Genomic DNA, 15,150 nt, shown 5'->3' with positions numbered 1-15,150 from the left:
TTTGGAGAATGGATAGATAAAGTTGGAATATTTTATGGTATTAAGTAATGTTTTTAAGAATTTTCTACAATTAGTTCACCCTGTAATTTAGTTTAGTTTCCGAGATCCCAACAGATCATGAAGATCATGTCAAGATGCACATTATTTTTAATGCATTATTGCAGTTATTTCTGCATTTATTTCTGTATTACAACTACAAAATCATAAATTAATATGAATGAAGAATTTTCAGATTGTTTTGTTCTTACTGTAAAATGTGGTTCTGTTATGCAAATAATGGTATTTTGTATGGTTGACCTGGTATTTTGTGGGAGAGGTACTGTACTATTGCATTATTTCCAGTTTTTCATTTCAACGCAGTTTATGAGCAGTTCATGCGAATATGCACAACATCAAAACTTCATGTGTTTCATTGAGGTGAGGTTAAATTAAAAATACTCTAATATGAGTTTGTTTTTTTTCGTAGGTAACGTTAGAGTTAAATGTTTGACACATCAACAAGAAAGTGGCCTATTTTAATTTAAGTTTCAGTGTTCTCAGACAACAAAACAAAGATTAAAGTCGATTATATGTCATAATTTGTGTCAGTACTTAAAAACGAGCTGATCTATTTATTCTGTTATAGATTGTTTTCATTATCATTAACGTCATGTGTGCGTTGAAATTGCGCATAAAACCAAACGCTAAAGCAAGTCACTGGTTTCAGTGCATGAGTGTCTCAGGTCAAGTTCCATTGTTACGTTGCAATACATTGTGTCTTTTTTGTTATATAAAGCTTCGTTTAAATTTCTCGTTTCTTTAGCTCTAATTTTAGGCTTTAAAAGTAAAGCTGATGTCCTGTTTGTGTTAGATCACATTTAAGTGTCAAAGCAACAAATGCACGAAGACAGAACAGTAAGTAAAACAAATCATGATGTCTTTATGAATTATTGTATCTAATTTTCACTGTTTTATAATCAAATGAAGTCAATTTTGTATTTATAATCACATTTCCAAAGTACTGCAGGGGGAAAACAAAAAAAATGAAAACTGTAACTAAGAAGCATGGCAAACAGATTATATTTCTTCTCATTTTCTAGTCAATGCGGGCAGTGTGTGTTGAATCAGGCAAACTGGATGTGAAACATATTCCTCGGCCTGAAGCCAAAGATGGGCAACTCCTCATCAGAGTCGCTGCAACCGCTTTAAACAGAGCGGACCTGCTTCAGGTAAACCATAAAATCCTGCCAATGATTGTGCCAATAAATTGAACCCAACTGATGGCTCGTAGTAATTGACAGAAAAGGGGTGTTTACCCTCCTCCTCCTGGAGAGAGTGAGATCTTGGGTCTGGAAGCCAGCGGTGTGATCGCTGACATCGGTCCTGGGGTCAAAGGGAGATGGATCCTGGGAAGTGAAGTAATGGCTTTACTTGGAGGAGGGGGCTATGCAGAATATGTAGCTGTTCCAGAAGAACTCGTCATGCCTGTCCCATCGCCTCTCAATCTTTATCAAGCCGCAGCTCTTCCTGAGGCCTGGCTGACCGCCTACCAACTTTTGCACTTCATAGGTAACATTTAACTTTAAATGTGACTTCTTAACCAGAAATTAAAATTACGGTACCTGAAAAGTTACTCGCCCCTCAGGCCATCCACGATGAAGAAAATTTTGAGAAATTTAGCATTAAATCACTTGTTCACCAATGAATGTGAATGGGTGCCGTCAGAAGGAGAGTCCAAACATCTGATAAAAACTTCACAATAATCCACACCATTCCAATCTATCTGTTAATGTCTTGAGAAGTGAAAAGCTGGGGCTTTTTAGCTGGGGGAAGCAATATTATGGATTATAGACTTATATACTCTGGACAGAGCCAATGGTTTAAATTTAAAACATCTTAATGATGGATTTTTTTTTTGTAACACACACAGCTTTTGGCTTCAGAAGATGTTAATTGATGGACTGGAGATGTGTGTGTTACTTGTAAATCGTGATTTATTTATTTATAAATTAACTCTTTTTTTCTGACGGCACCCATTCACTTTCACTGTGTGGCTACATTTCTCTAAATCTGTTCTGATTAAGAAACTAACACCTCTACATCTTGATTGGCCTGAGAGTGAGTACATTTTCAGCAAGCTTTCATTTTTGGGCGACCTATTCCTTTAAATGACCATTATATTTCTATATGCTGATTTCTTTTATAGCCAAAGTGAAGCCGAATGAGACCGTATTGATTCATGCTGGAGCGAGTGGAATCGGTACTGCTGCCATTCAGCTGGTTCGCTTGAGTCGTGCGATTCCAATAGTAACGGCAGGGAGTCCTGAAAAGCTCAAATTTGCAGAGCAGATGGGAGCAGCTACAGGAATCAATTACAAAGAAGAGGATTTTTCTGAAAAAATACTGCAGTTTACTGAAGGTTAGTATTATTAAGTGTTTTGAATGTGTTTCTTCAACATTAAAAAGAACACTTTTAAATTAAAGTGTGTGTGTGTGTGTGCAGGCAAGGGAGCTGATATAATTCTGGACTGTGTTGGTGGATCTTTTTGGGAGAAGAACATTTGTAGCCTTGCAATAGATGGGCGATGGGTGCTTTATGGCATGTTGGGAGGTAAAACAGCAGATGGGGACTTGCTTGGCAAGCTTTTGAGGAAGAGAGGCCAGCTCCTTTGCAGTCTCCTTAGATCCAGAAGTTTACAGGTCAGACTCAATAATACTACTGTAGTTATTTCAGATTGCATTGCTTCTTCATAAGTTCACCCAAAAATAAAGATACCGCCATTATTTATTCAAACCTCATGTCACTCCAAAACCCATATGCTTATTTTTTGCCTGTTTTAACTCTTTTGATGATGTTTAATGTTAATTTTGAAGCATTACGTGTTATGCACTTTGCATTTATGATTGTGTTTTATTTCTAGTATAAAGCAGAGCTGGTCCGGAGTTTCACGGAGCAGGTTTTGCCGCACTTCCAGTCCGCAGATCCTCCCTTGCAGCCTGTGATAGACAGCACATTCAACATGGAGGATGTTGAAATGGCTCATCAACGTATGGAGGCCAACCAAAATATTGGAAAAATAATTCTTAAAATTGGAAACTCTTGATCATATTATTATTGAATATATGGAGTGAAATCATCGTTGTGGTTATCTCCATTTACAAAATCTATTCATGTTAAATGTTTCTTTAAAAAAAAATCACATAAATAAATACCATTAAGACGTTTATGAGCAGAAAACCTAATTTTGTGCATTACTTTAAACAGCTGTCTAATGTTTTATGAATCATATCCATGGTTTATGATAGTTGGGAACATATCTAAATAGTCTTACAATTTGGCTACAAATGAGGGCTATGGTGTATCATTTATATTTCTAATAAACATTTTACAATAACTTGGATTGTGTGTTTAAGATATAACCTTTAAATTAAAGGAGCTGAGTATCATTTTTGTAAATCTTTGATTACTATTATTCATGGTTCAAATTATTATTATTATTCAGTTGTTATTGATACTTTCTAAAAAGTTTGCTTAAGTAGTTTGAAATGCACGGTTATTTACTTTTTTATTGGTTGTGAGTTAACTTTAAGGAAAAATTTAATTTTATGATTTTGCAAACATTCTTGTAACATAATTTTTATATGTTACGATAACAGAACACCCTAGCAACCACCTAACAACAACTCATAACACTCTAACAACCGTCTTAAAACACAGTAAGCAGTCATAATTTCTTCAGGAAATGTACAGTAGTTTTTATGTTTTTTTTTAAATGAAAAAAAAAGTGCTTCATAAAAAACGTTTAATGTATTATATATAAAGAACGTTTGTGTGCTAACATTTTGTGAAGATTATTAAAGAGCAGATAACTGAAGGAACTTTTTTTAACGCTGTAAGGACGTTTGTTTATAACGTTGAGAGAACGTTAGCCAGTGTTCTGAGAACGTTTCGAACGAGGCGCGCCGGATTATAAAACAGATCCCGCGCTGCTCTCTGACACTGAGCTTTCGTACTTGACGTAGGAGAAAGTTTATTTCCTACTTCCTGGTCTAAACTTCTGCTCAAGATCGATGACTCCACTTCACTTCACCGCCGTTTAAAAGCTGTAAATAGTAGTAAAAATGAATACACACTTAACTTTATTAAAACTCGACTACAGCTTCTTTTCGTAAACGGTATGTGATTGTTTTCATTGATTATCATTAGTTCATTATTAGTTCTCTGTCAGGAGATGATCTCAACAAGCCTGAGCTCAAATCAGCGCCAGTCTAATGAAAAGAAAATATAAAATGCTTTAGTAATGTAGTTCTCTATACTTAATATGTTTTTAAATGGATAAGGAAATGGAATCATCTTTGTTTTGGTTGTGTTTTTTCAATGTACTGTATGCACATATAGCCCTATTCGGACTCCTAGGTCATAGTCTACATGTCATTGTTATTATTACTTAATATCTTTTATGTAATGTATTTTAACTAATGCAGTGGCATTCATTTTTTAATAAGGCATAAGTGTCCAAATACATTCATATAAGAATAAAAACATATTTTGACTATAAGAAAGGATGGCATAATGACTATCTTCATCTTCAATCTCTAGTATTTTTAGCAGAATTTAACGATGACAGATTCAAGCCGGCCTCAACGCAAGCTTTCCCGAGCTGGAGAGAGTTTATACCAAACATTAGGCTTGGAGAAAGGAGCTTCATCTGAAGATATTAAGAAAGCATACAGGTTTTATGGTTAATAGTTTATGTTCATCAAGAAATCACAAATGCAAATTCCCTCTAAAGGCTATGTTTTATAAATCCCCACCATAAGGAAACTGGCACTGAAGTATCACCCAGACAAGAACCCCAACAACCCCGAAGCAGCGGACAAGTTTAAAGAGATCAACAATGCCAACACCATCCTCAACGACGAAACCAAACGACAGATCTACGACGAATATGGCTCCATGGGCCTCTACGCCGCGGATCAGTTCGGAGAGGAGGGCGTTAAATACTACTTCCTCATGTCCAAATGCTGGTTTAAAGTGAGTAGTTTGTGTGTATATTTCTTATTTGTTTTTATTTCTACTTTTACTGTATATAAAATGTAAATAATAAAAGTCATGAACAGGGTGAAATGTACACCACAATAGCATTGCATCTTGAAAAAAAATCCTAATATTTTAGAGTTCAGAGTTCAAAATGATTAATAAAAGCGTTCGATCACGACGGTTAAGTTTTTTTTTTTTTTTGACAAAATAATGACGATTTTTCTAATTATATATATATATATATATATATATATATATATATATATATATGTATATGTATATATGTATGTATGTATATCAGTTTTACCAAAATAACAAAAGCATCAAATGTCAAAATCTTTTTAATCGTTTTAATGACAAAAATAAATATTTAGAATGATGCATTTAACTTCAGGAGTTGAAAAATATGTTCAAATATTCCATTTAATGTCAAAACAAGATTTTTCTAAATTCACAAAATCTGTCTCCTCAGTTGCTGCTTGGATGCAGTAAAATGTAAGATGTAGCAGAAAACATCTGGCTGATGTATGCATTTTCCTGTCACTGGCCATTATTTTAACCTTGAAATAGAGTAGGCATCAGAATCATTCATGCACATTAAAAATCAGATGAGAATTGAAGTAATAGTTGTTGAAAGCAGAAATGTGTTAGTAACCTGTACTAGATTTCATTCAGCAAATGTGATGACGAGTGGTGTAATCTCAGTTGTTTTCTATTTTTCGGTTCAGGCGCTCCTAGGATTGGGAATGATCTTCACATGTTGCTGCTGCTTATGCTGCTGTTGCTGCTGTTGTGGTAAATGTGCCGTTTCGGAGAGCGAAGACAATGGCCACTATGTGGATCCAGATGTGCTGGAGGCGGAGATGTCAGAGGAGCAGAACAGAGGTGAGGAGCAGGAGCTGTGGAGACTGCAAACACAAGCTTACCAGATATAAAGAACAGAGCTATGTAAATCATGCAAATCATTGTATTTTTTGTGATTTACAGGCAATGACACAGTAATAATAGGACAGCCTATTCCCAGTCCTGCACCTGGAAATTCAGGTGAACAACATATGCATTATGGATGGATAGATAGATAGTACAGTAAGGGGTCAGTAAGATTTTTTTCTAATACTTTTATTCAGCAAGGACGCATTAAATTGATAAAAAGTGAAGGTAAAGACATTTGAAAATTCAGTTTGCATCACATGAATAAATTGCATTTGAAATTAAATTAAAATAGAAAAGCGTTATTTTAAATTGAAATATATTTTCCAGAATATTACTGTTTTTAGCAGTACATTTACTGTATTTTTAATCGAATACATGCATCCTTGGTGAGATGAACCCCCAAATGGCAGTGTATAAATATAATGGAATTATCATATAAATAGTGCAATTCATCAATTATCAAACACTTATTGGTCACTGAAGTAACTCTTCTTATTTGGTTTCTATTGCTTAACTATTACTTTCGTTGTGTTGTTTTACAGAAAGCTCTGTGATTGTAGGAATGCCTATTCCTAAAAACTCAGGTGAATATCAGCACCAGTTATTAGCAATAGCACATTATATTCTGTGTGATGTGATGTACTTTTAGGCAACAAAATGGCATTACATTTCAGATTCAGAGTTTGGTTATTTTGCTGTGTTGTCGTGCAGATGGAGACACTTCTTTACTGATCACTCCAGATGTACACGAGGCGCATGAATAGAGCAAACAACAACCTCCAGACTTGTTAAGGAGACTGAACCTTCCCTGTTTCTGGCTGCTGTGGAAATGAGGACAGTGCTCTAGAAATGTGTTTGAGCGTCAGTGGTTTGTATTACACAGTGCCTGTGCGGTTTGTGGCTCATTTGACCTCCACATATAATGCTATTTTTGTTTACATCATTTTATAATCGCGTTTTGGTTGCTTGAATGTCTCATGATTTTTATTACAGAGACACTTTATATTGTAATGCTTCATTGATGCGCCGTTTAAAGCAGCTGTATGTAGTTTTGTGTGTTTTTGCAACTTTGGAGCCCCCTACAGTTGAGTTCGCGTAAATATATCACTGTCCTACAGTGAATACAGTACATGCATTTGTTGCTGTCATAAAGCATTTCATTGTTTTCGCAACATTTCGAACCAACTTAAACAGATGTTTGGATAGAAACTAAAGCCAGAATGATTTGGAAACTGATATTTCAAGCTAAAAATGTACATACAGTTGCTTTAAATGCCTTTTAGAGTACAATCAAACATATCTTGCACAAAAAAAGTCAACCTGAAGAAAAACCATAAAAATGTTCTGTTTATATAACAACACCAGATTCATTGCTTTGCTTGATTTAATATATTTAACTCCTACACTGTGTAAATGTTAAACCGTGCTTTTCCAGTGAAACCTAATAAATGCATTTTGTGCATGTCACATCAGTAATTCTTAAGAACATAAAGTTACTGTTAATACTGTATTTGTACAATGTGAAGTCATTAAGGATCAAATACATGATAAGGAATAAGTCTTTTCTTATCTGTCTATGCACATAAACATGGATGGTTTATTTTGCTACCGTTACAACCAAACCTAATTTGGTATGATGTAGATTTTTTTTTTTTAAGTTTCAAGCGAATGTATAAATAATGAGCATTATGCAGTATGATCATTAAGACAGGTGTTCAGACCACTGAAATCATGTCTCACTGGTGATAAAGCAGGTGAATGTTTTGTTTATTGTGGTAATATTACACAGCCTCAGGGATGGTTTTGCCTGAGTTTCTGTGTGTATAAAAGTTTTGTTTATAATTGATATTCTATGATTTCTGCATGATTTCTATGTGAAATAATGAGAGATGAATAAATATTGTCAATTACTGCATCTGCTCAAGTTTTAATGTGGGTTTCTTTATGTGAATCTGTACAGCAGTGACATTGCTCTATATGCAAGCAAAACTAAATATGCTTTAATAATGTCTTGCCAACGTTATTTCTGAATGTTCAAAAGGTTTATTCTCGGTAATGTGAATGTGAGATAAAAACAGGATTTTCAATTAAATTTTGCAAACATTATGGAAATGTTGCTTTAGGAAGTTGTCTAGACCATCTATAACAAGTAGTAACATTTAAAAAACATTAGAAAATGTACATGCTGAAATGATTCAGAGAAACGTTCCGTGGATAATGTTTAAATAGTGTTTTTGTGCTAACATTTGGATTGCACTATTAGAGACCAGATAACTTTAAACAAACATTTTGTGATCTTTACTTGAAGAACGTTTGTTAAAAAATGACCTTGCCTGTTCTGAGAAGTTTCCCTGTTAGCTGATGTCACGTGCAAACGTGAGCATCTGTTTTCCAAACCCTCCAGTTTTTTCTTTTCTTTATCGCTAGCTTTGCAGTGTGACCTTGACGAAATCTAAACATGGTTTCACTGCACCAACACATTTTTCTGACACGTTATAACAGCAGGGTGTCAAACAGCATATGGCTTTAGTCCAACGGCAAAATTGAGATTTCATTTAAGTTAATCTACAAACTGTTTTAAAATTTTCGACTTGCTCAGTCCTGTTACTACAAGCAGGATTTATTGCAATTATTGTTTGGTAATTGTCTCCATGATGAACTTGGAGGACGAGACCTTGAAGAACTCGCTAGAACTTCTGGGGTAAGTCTCTCATATTCAGTTAATCAATCGGACTGGTTTGAAGTGTTTGATCTAGATTTCTTCATTCTGTTTCTTTTAGTCTTCTGGATAATTCGGAGGAGGAATGCCTCAGCTCTCAGTTTGAGTGTAAACATGACACTCGATCGTTTCATTGTCACAGTCTGAAAGAAACACACTTGAAGCAGCAGGGCAAAACACAGGCCCGGAGGAAGTTACTCATCACGTGTGCTGTGTGCTTGATCTTCATGATCGGAGAAGTCATTGGTGAGAAGAGAAGGACATGCTCTAATGTATAACCTGCAGATGGGCATGAACTCACTGTTCCCTTTCGATGCATTTAAGACTTATGTGTTGATGTTCTGCTCTTGCAGGTGGTTACGCTGCTCACAGTCTTGCTATAATGACCGATGCTGCACATCTTCTCACTGACTTTGGCAGTATTTCGATCAGTCTCTTTTCGTTGTGGATTTCCTCTAGGCCACCGTCCAAACATCTGACCTTTGGATGGCATCGATCAGGTGTTTATTTATATGCACGTGCAAAGGAATGCTTACCACGGCTGCATTTATTTGATTGTAAATACAGTAAAAACTGTTTTGTGAAATATTAATACAATGTTTTCTATTTGAATATTTAAGTGTAATTTATTTCTGTGATGCACAGCTGAATTTTCAGCATCATTACTCCAGTCTTCAGAGTCACATGATTCTTCAGAAATCATTCTAATATACTGATTTTCTGCTAAAGAAACGGTTTTATTAATAATAATGTTTTTACTGCTTGGTATTTTTGTGGAAACTGTGCTAATTTTTTTCTTCTGCTGAATAGAAAGTTCTCAAGAGCAACATTTATTGGAAATATAAATCTTTTGTAACATTAAAAGTGTCTTTACTGTCACTTGTTATCAATTTAATGCAACCTCGCTCAATAAAAGTATCTTTTCTTAATTCAAAATGAAAGTTTCTACAGATATGAAGCAGGACAGATTTGTTTTCAACATTGATGATAATCAGAAATGTTTCATGAGCAGCAAATCAGCGTATTATTAAAATGATTTCTAAAGGATCATGTGACACTGAAGTTATAGCTACTGAAAATTAAAAACATTAATTACATTTTAAAATATAATCACATAAAACAGTTGTAGTAATATTTCATAAAATCACTTTTATCCAATGATTGCAGCCACTTCTCTCAGAAATACTAACAATCTTAATGAGTCCAAACTTTTGCCTCATGACTGTTCCACGGTGTTTCTGTCATTTGTTTCGTCCAGAGGTTTTAGGGGCTCTTCTGTCTGTTCTGTCCATCTGGACAGTGACGGTGGTTCTTGTTCTCTTTGCCGTTCAGAGGCTCATCAGTGATGATTATGAGATTCACAGTGATATCATGATGATCACAGCTGCATGCGCTGTAGTGCTCAACATCTTGTGAGTGATGCTGTTTGATTTCATTAGTAGTGTTTGTTGGCATCTTCTTGTACAGTGTTTTCGCGTGTGTCTCCATCAGTTTGGCATTCATTCTCCATCAGTCTCCGGTCCGTCACTCTCACAGTCACAGTCTCTCAGAAGAGCACAGTAACACCAGCGTGAGGGCCGCTTTCATTCACGTGCTGGGAGATTTACTGCAGAGTTTAGGTGTGCTGCTGGCTGCCACCATCGTCTACTTCAGGGTTTGTACTTTACCATTATTGACATACAAAAGTACTTTCACACGTGTGAATGTGATTCATCAGATCAAGTGTCTCAAATGCTGCAGGATGTTTTCACTTCAGCATTATTTTTCTTCTTCATTTGTGCTTGAATCAGCTTGTTTTAGAGGATGTACAGTATGAATTCAGTGCACACAGATGTTGATCATCAGTAAATATCAGCTTGATTATTAACTATGAATGTCAAATATACGTCACTTGTTTTTATATTTCATTATTCAATGCAGAGGTTCCCAAACTTTTTTTACCTAAAATATTAATGTTAATATTTCAATCATTTTAAAACCACATTCAAATGTCCACGGTTCTCTGTTGTTGGTTAATAGCTACAAAATATTTCATCTTTATTGGTGTGTTTTTATTTATTTATTTATTTTTTACTTTACATTTGTATTACTAGCTTTTCATCAGTTTGGAAAACTGTGTAAGCCAATTTCCATAATAAATTAAAGTAATTGCATCTTTTTAATCTCACAATTATGACTTTTGTGAGACATAAAGTCTCCGATGCAAAAACACGCAATTGCAATACATAAACCTTTATTTCTCGCAATTTTGATTGTTTTTCCCCTCTCAGAATTCATGTAACAAACTTGCAAATTGTGATATAAACTCCTTTATTCGTTGATTTTATTATTTACCTTGTTTATTCATTGGTGGAAAAGCTGGCCTTTTTTTTACCACTGAAAAAAAAAAAAAAGAAAAGAATATGCAATAAAACAAAATACATGCATAACTTTTGTTCCTCTGTCTAAACAGCCTGAATGGAAAATAGCAGATCCTATTTGTACTTTTCTGTTTTCGTTATTTGTGCTTGGAACAACATTCACCATCCTGAAAGACATCTTCAGAATACTCATGGAAGGCAAGTGATTGATTGATCTGCAGATGTAAATTCCCAGATGGTTGAAAAATCAGCTGAAGGTTGATGTTTCATCTAAAGGAGTCCCGCGTGGTGTTGACTTTGACTCTGTGAAAGATGTTCTCCTGTCAGTGTGTGGAGTCAAATCAACACACAGTCTGCACATGTGGGCTCTCACCGCGAGCGAAACCCAGCTCTCTGTGCATGTGGTCATAGGTAGGTCAAAGTACACATTCAAATGCACACACAAATACCATTGGGAGACCAGCCTCTCTTTTTTTCTTTTTTTTTCTGTTTTACATTACATTTACATTTAATCATTTAGCAGACACTTTTATCCAAAGCAACTTACAAATGAGAACAATAGAAGCAATCAGACCAACAAGAGAGCAACAACAGTATACAAGTGCCATGACAAGTCTCAGTCAGTCTAGCACAGAATACGTAGTCAGGAGAATATGATATACAAGAAATGAAAAGGTAAGTGTTTTTTGATGTTTGATGTTTTTTGAAAATGAGTAAAGGCTCCGTGAGAGTAATTGGCACCACAAGGCGTCATTCACTTGCAGAGCGCAAACTTCTGGAGGGAAATGTTCCCCAGTGAAGAGAGGAGTTTGTGAGTAATGTGAGTATGTAAAGGTATGACTGAAGAAGAAATCGCTTGAAGGATGTGTATCGGATCGGGTGGACAAGTAGTAGGATGATTGGACAGGATAAGTTTGGAAACGTTCGTCTCTGAGAATGGAGAGGAGGAGGAGAGATAGTGTGCATTAGTTATCCTCAGTCTGCGGTGTAGAGAATTGATCACTGATGGTTCTTGTCTTATTTGTCAGCTGTAAGAGTCGATGGCGGAGGAGGTGGAGGCGGATTAATAAGAGAAGAGATAGTTTTGAAGAGTGTGTGAGCATCACAACAGTTCATTTTGTAAATTAAAGTAATTATGTTTGTATGTGTGATGCCCACTAAAGGGTTATCACATTTGTGGTAGTTACTGTAATTTTATAATTAATTTTTTTGAATATTTGTTCAGGGGTAATGAACCTGGTTCCACCATCCTTGCACTAAAATATTTTATAGAGGTCAGGAGTAATTGTGGAGTCCGCCAGCAGGGGGCAGTGTGGCGCTTATTGTGCTCCAGGGGGCTTTACGTCAGTTTGCTCCGCTTTGCGGGTTTTCTCCACAAATTTGAAAATAATAATGCTATAAAAGTAATAACTGAATCGGCCTAAAGTATATGGTCCCATATTTATTTTTGTAAAGTTATATTTTTGATCTGTTTGCCATTTCCAATTGTCACGATTTACTATTTAAAATGTTATTTTGGTGAATTGTATCAAAACCAGTTAGGGTCAGTTTCACTGCAAACATCATAATTAATAATAAAATACATGGAACCCACAGTTACAAAAATGTGTTTTAAAAATTTATTGTCACTGAACTAGTAAATTGTGTTTTCTAATATCAGAAATCTTTTAACCCAAATGAATGCTTTATTTTCTAGATGAGCAAACCAACCCACAGACCGTGCTGAAAGACATGACCAGACTACTCCAGACAGAATACAGATTCGGCAATATCACCATTCAGATGGAGACACACACAGATGTCATGGCTGATTGCTTACAGTGCCAGGATCTGATGGACTAACATATGATTTTAGCTTCTCATATTGATCTACACAGGTTAATTCAAGAAGTCACATACAAGTTATATGACATACAACAAGCAGTGTAATGTAGGTCTGGCATACTCTTTGATTGAATATATGAATGTAAACCTAAGAGCATATATTACAGTTTTTCTAAGGCACACGTTTTGTCATAAAGCATGACAATGACATGATTATGAAGTGTTCATAAAGTAATATTTTTTGACATTTGTCAATGTATTTATTAAACAATGTGGTGAAAATTGAAAGGAACACTGATGAAAATAATTGTTTCGAACCCAACATAGATAATAATGCACTGATAAAGTGCATTAATCTTCACACTCTTAACATAAATAATTGAAAATAAGCATTACATTCTGCACAACAAAAAAACTTGGCAAAAACAAAAGAGGACTCTTTTAATGTCAAGCTTTGATAAATATTTTAAATTTGGGGAAGAGGTGCAGGGCATTCTGGGTAGTGACCTCCATGACCTTCTCCAAGGGAACACCTTTGATTTTCGCAATATATTCGGCACCGATGCTGATATTCCTAGGTACATTCCTCACCTAGAGTAAAACCACAGAAGTTAATACACTTCAGAAACATTAGATCATTTATGTAATCCACCGTACCTGCTTTTCAGGCCCGAGCGCTGGAGCATCCGTCTCTAAACACATGCTCTACAGAGGAACCTGCTTCACCAGCTTCTGCTTCGTGTGAAAGGTGGACAAACATGTGATGCGTGACTAGATTCTGCACAGATATGCACTACCAGTTTCAAGTTTGGACACATTCAAGTGAATTTGTTTCTCATGGCATTTTTTGTAAAAGCTCCTTTTTAAATGCTCAAAATTAGTTGGTAGACAATAATTGTGTCATTTATATATATATATATGCACTAATTAACAAAACTATGAATTAGGTTGAGAGAATGTCTGAAGTAGAAGTTTTGATATGATATTATTGCTGTTTAGTAGTATGTCTATTAGTAGAGCACATACTGTAAACAGACCTAAACGTAGGTTAGGTTTACCTGATCGCTTCTGATAATGGATGGAGGTATTGAGAAAAAAAATCCAGGTTTTACACCCTCCATCGCAACCGAAGGTCTTCCGTCAAATGCATGAAGAAGTGCATTCTCTACACCTGAAAAAAGAATGCCATGATTGTAAAGAGCAACCAATTTGTGCAACAATGCATTGTTTTGTTATGCATACCCAACTCCTTCAGAAGATGGATGGTTGGTCTTCCAGCAGATCTTGAGTGTACATTCCTAATAGACCAAAAACAGTGCTATGTGAAAGACCATGATATTATTAGGACAAAAACACACATCTAGAAGAGCGACACGTACAGAGGCAGATTTAACAGTTTTGCCATTTCAGCCTGTCGAATGAGCACCTGTCTCTGACCGTCTTTCCCAGCATCATTGTTGACTACACGTTGCATGAAATCCAGGCCAACCTGTACATGATGATACACAAAACATCATAACATCTCATTTTGACAGCGGAGGATGCATTGGTAAGCAAGTAATGCAATAAACTATTCCTATCTACTACATAAGTCTATTCTCTATCTATAACCCACAAATAACAACTAGTTAGACATACAATATATGTCTAACCTCACCAATAGCCACAATGTGCTCTTTGTATTTCTCGATCAGTGGTAATGCTGCATCTAAATCCTGCGGGTTAGAAAAAAAGGAAACAGTGTCAGGTGTACGACAGTAAATCAAATTATTTTGTCTTTATATGCACCACTTTATATAGAGTTTGCTAAAAGATATGCTGTAGTAAGATATCAGATATACCTTTGTGAGAGCTGTATGATTTTCTCAAATTCACCAGCGTGCTCTGCTACTGCAAGAAGGGCAACAAGCCCAGCCTAAAAATGCAACAATATTATTGCACTCACAATATTAATATGACAACATCCTAAAAGAGAATACAGACTAACAGAGCTACCTTTTTAGACTCCTGAATGACATCATCAATGTCCTAAAATATAAAACAAATTCATTAAGGAACTCCTAACACAGTTGCATAGTATTATTTAATGAACCTTCCACCTGTTTCTCTTACGCTGTCAAAATCCTCGGCAGATATATGACAGTGACAGTCGATATATCCTTGCATGGGTTTATAGTTTTAAGACCGTTAACAACAACAGATCGGCAGACATGTAAAAAGCGTAACCGGATTTGACGGCATACTACAAAGGAGAAGTTTTATATCATAAATATTAATTAGGTCATCCAGCGTTC

The 15,150-nt window shown here is 35.5% G+C and overlaps 4 protein-coding genes across 4 annotated transcripts; 3 read left to right on the top strand and 1 right to left on the bottom strand.

The window, feature by feature from the left end:
* The first annotated feature begins 658 nt into the window (after nt 1–658).
* tp53i3 (tumor protein p53 inducible protein 3) lies at nt 659–3,368 on the top strand. Its single transcript, XM_026230075.1, has 6 exons — nt 659–894; nt 1,080–1,208; nt 1,281–1,548; nt 2,186–2,398; nt 2,483–2,679; nt 2,901–3,368. The coding sequence occupies exons 1-6, from the start codon at nt 877–879 to the stop codon at nt 3,081–3,083; spliced, it is 1,008 nt and encodes a 335-aa protein (XP_026085860.1). The 5' UTR covers nt 659–876; the 3' UTR covers nt 3,084–3,368.
* Nucleotides 3,369–4,001: 633 nt separating this feature from the next.
* dnajc5gb (DnaJ (Hsp40) homolog, subfamily C, member 5 gamma b) lies at nt 4,002–7,868 on the top strand. The gene is made up of 7 exons (XM_026230074.1): nt 4,002–4,155; nt 4,580–4,713; nt 4,801–5,014; nt 5,749–5,905; nt 6,008–6,064; nt 6,496–6,537; nt 6,665–7,868. The coding sequence occupies exons 2-7, from the start codon at nt 4,601–4,603 to the stop codon at nt 6,715–6,717; spliced, it is 636 nt and encodes a 211-aa protein (XP_026085859.1). The 5' UTR covers nt 4,002–4,155; nt 4,580–4,600; the 3' UTR covers nt 6,718–7,868.
* A 1,016-nt stretch (nt 7,869–8,884) lies between these two features.
* Nucleotides 8,885–12,906, top strand: LOC113060852 (zinc transporter 2-like). The gene is made up of 7 exons (XM_026230073.1): nt 8,885–8,918; nt 9,026–9,172; nt 9,931–10,084; nt 10,164–10,326; nt 11,125–11,230; nt 11,309–11,443; nt 12,729–12,906. The coding sequence occupies exons 1-7, from the start codon at nt 8,900–8,902 to the stop codon at nt 12,872–12,874; spliced, it is 870 nt and encodes a 289-aa protein (XP_026085858.1). The 5' UTR covers nt 8,885–8,899; the 3' UTR covers nt 12,875–12,906.
* LOC113060853 (putative deoxyribonuclease TATDN3) lies at nt 12,894–15,092 on the bottom strand. The gene is given in 9 exon segments (XM_074559867.1): nt 12,894–13,447; nt 13,514–13,591; nt 13,915–14,027; nt 14,099–14,154; nt 14,236–14,345; nt 14,509–14,632; nt 14,698–14,771; nt 14,852–14,884; nt 14,969–15,092. Coding segments are annotated over 9 exon segments (786 nt in total). The 5' UTR covers nt 15,023–15,092; the 3' UTR covers nt 12,894–13,303.
* Nucleotides 15,093–15,150: the final 58 nt, after the last annotated feature.

This window comes from Carassius auratus, chromosome 42 (genome assembly GCF_003368295.1).
Source record: "Carassius auratus strain Wakin chromosome 42, ASM336829v1, whole genome shotgun sequence".
Lineage (NCBI taxonomy): Eukaryota > Metazoa > Chordata > Actinopteri > Cypriniformes > Cyprinidae > Carassius > Carassius auratus.
This window is presented reverse-complemented; position numbering and strand designations above follow the sequence as displayed.

Coding starts and splice junctions, on each gene's coding strand:
- tp53i3 (XM_026230075.1), top strand. Junction 1,549..2,185: donor CCAACTTTTGCACTTCATAG/GTAACATTTAAC, acceptor TTTCTTTTATAG/CCAAAGTGAAGCCGAATGAG. Junction 2,680..2,900: donor TTAGATCCAGAAGTTTACAG/GTCAGACTCAAT, acceptor TTTTATTTCTAG/TATAAAGCAGAGCTGGTCCG.
- LOC113060852 (XM_026230073.1), top strand. Junction 10,085..10,163: donor GCTGTAGTGCTCAACATCTT/GTGAGTGATGCT, acceptor TGTCTCCATCAG/TTTGGCATTCATTCTCCATC. Junction 10,327..11,124: donor CCACCATCGTCTACTTCAGG/GTTTGTACTTTA, acceptor CTGTCTAAACAG/CCTGAATGGAAAATAGCAGA.
- dnajc5gb (XM_026230074.1), top strand. CDS start 4,601: ATGACAGATTCAAGCCGGCCTCAACGCAAGCTTTCCCGAGCTGGAGAG. Junction 4,714..4,800: donor GATATTAAGAAAGCATACAG/GTTTTATGGTTA, acceptor CCCCACCATAAG/GAAACTGGCACTGAAGTATC. Junction 5,015..5,748: donor TGTCCAAATGCTGGTTTAAA/GTGAGTAGTTTG, acceptor TTTTCGGTTCAG/GCGCTCCTAGGATTGGGAAT.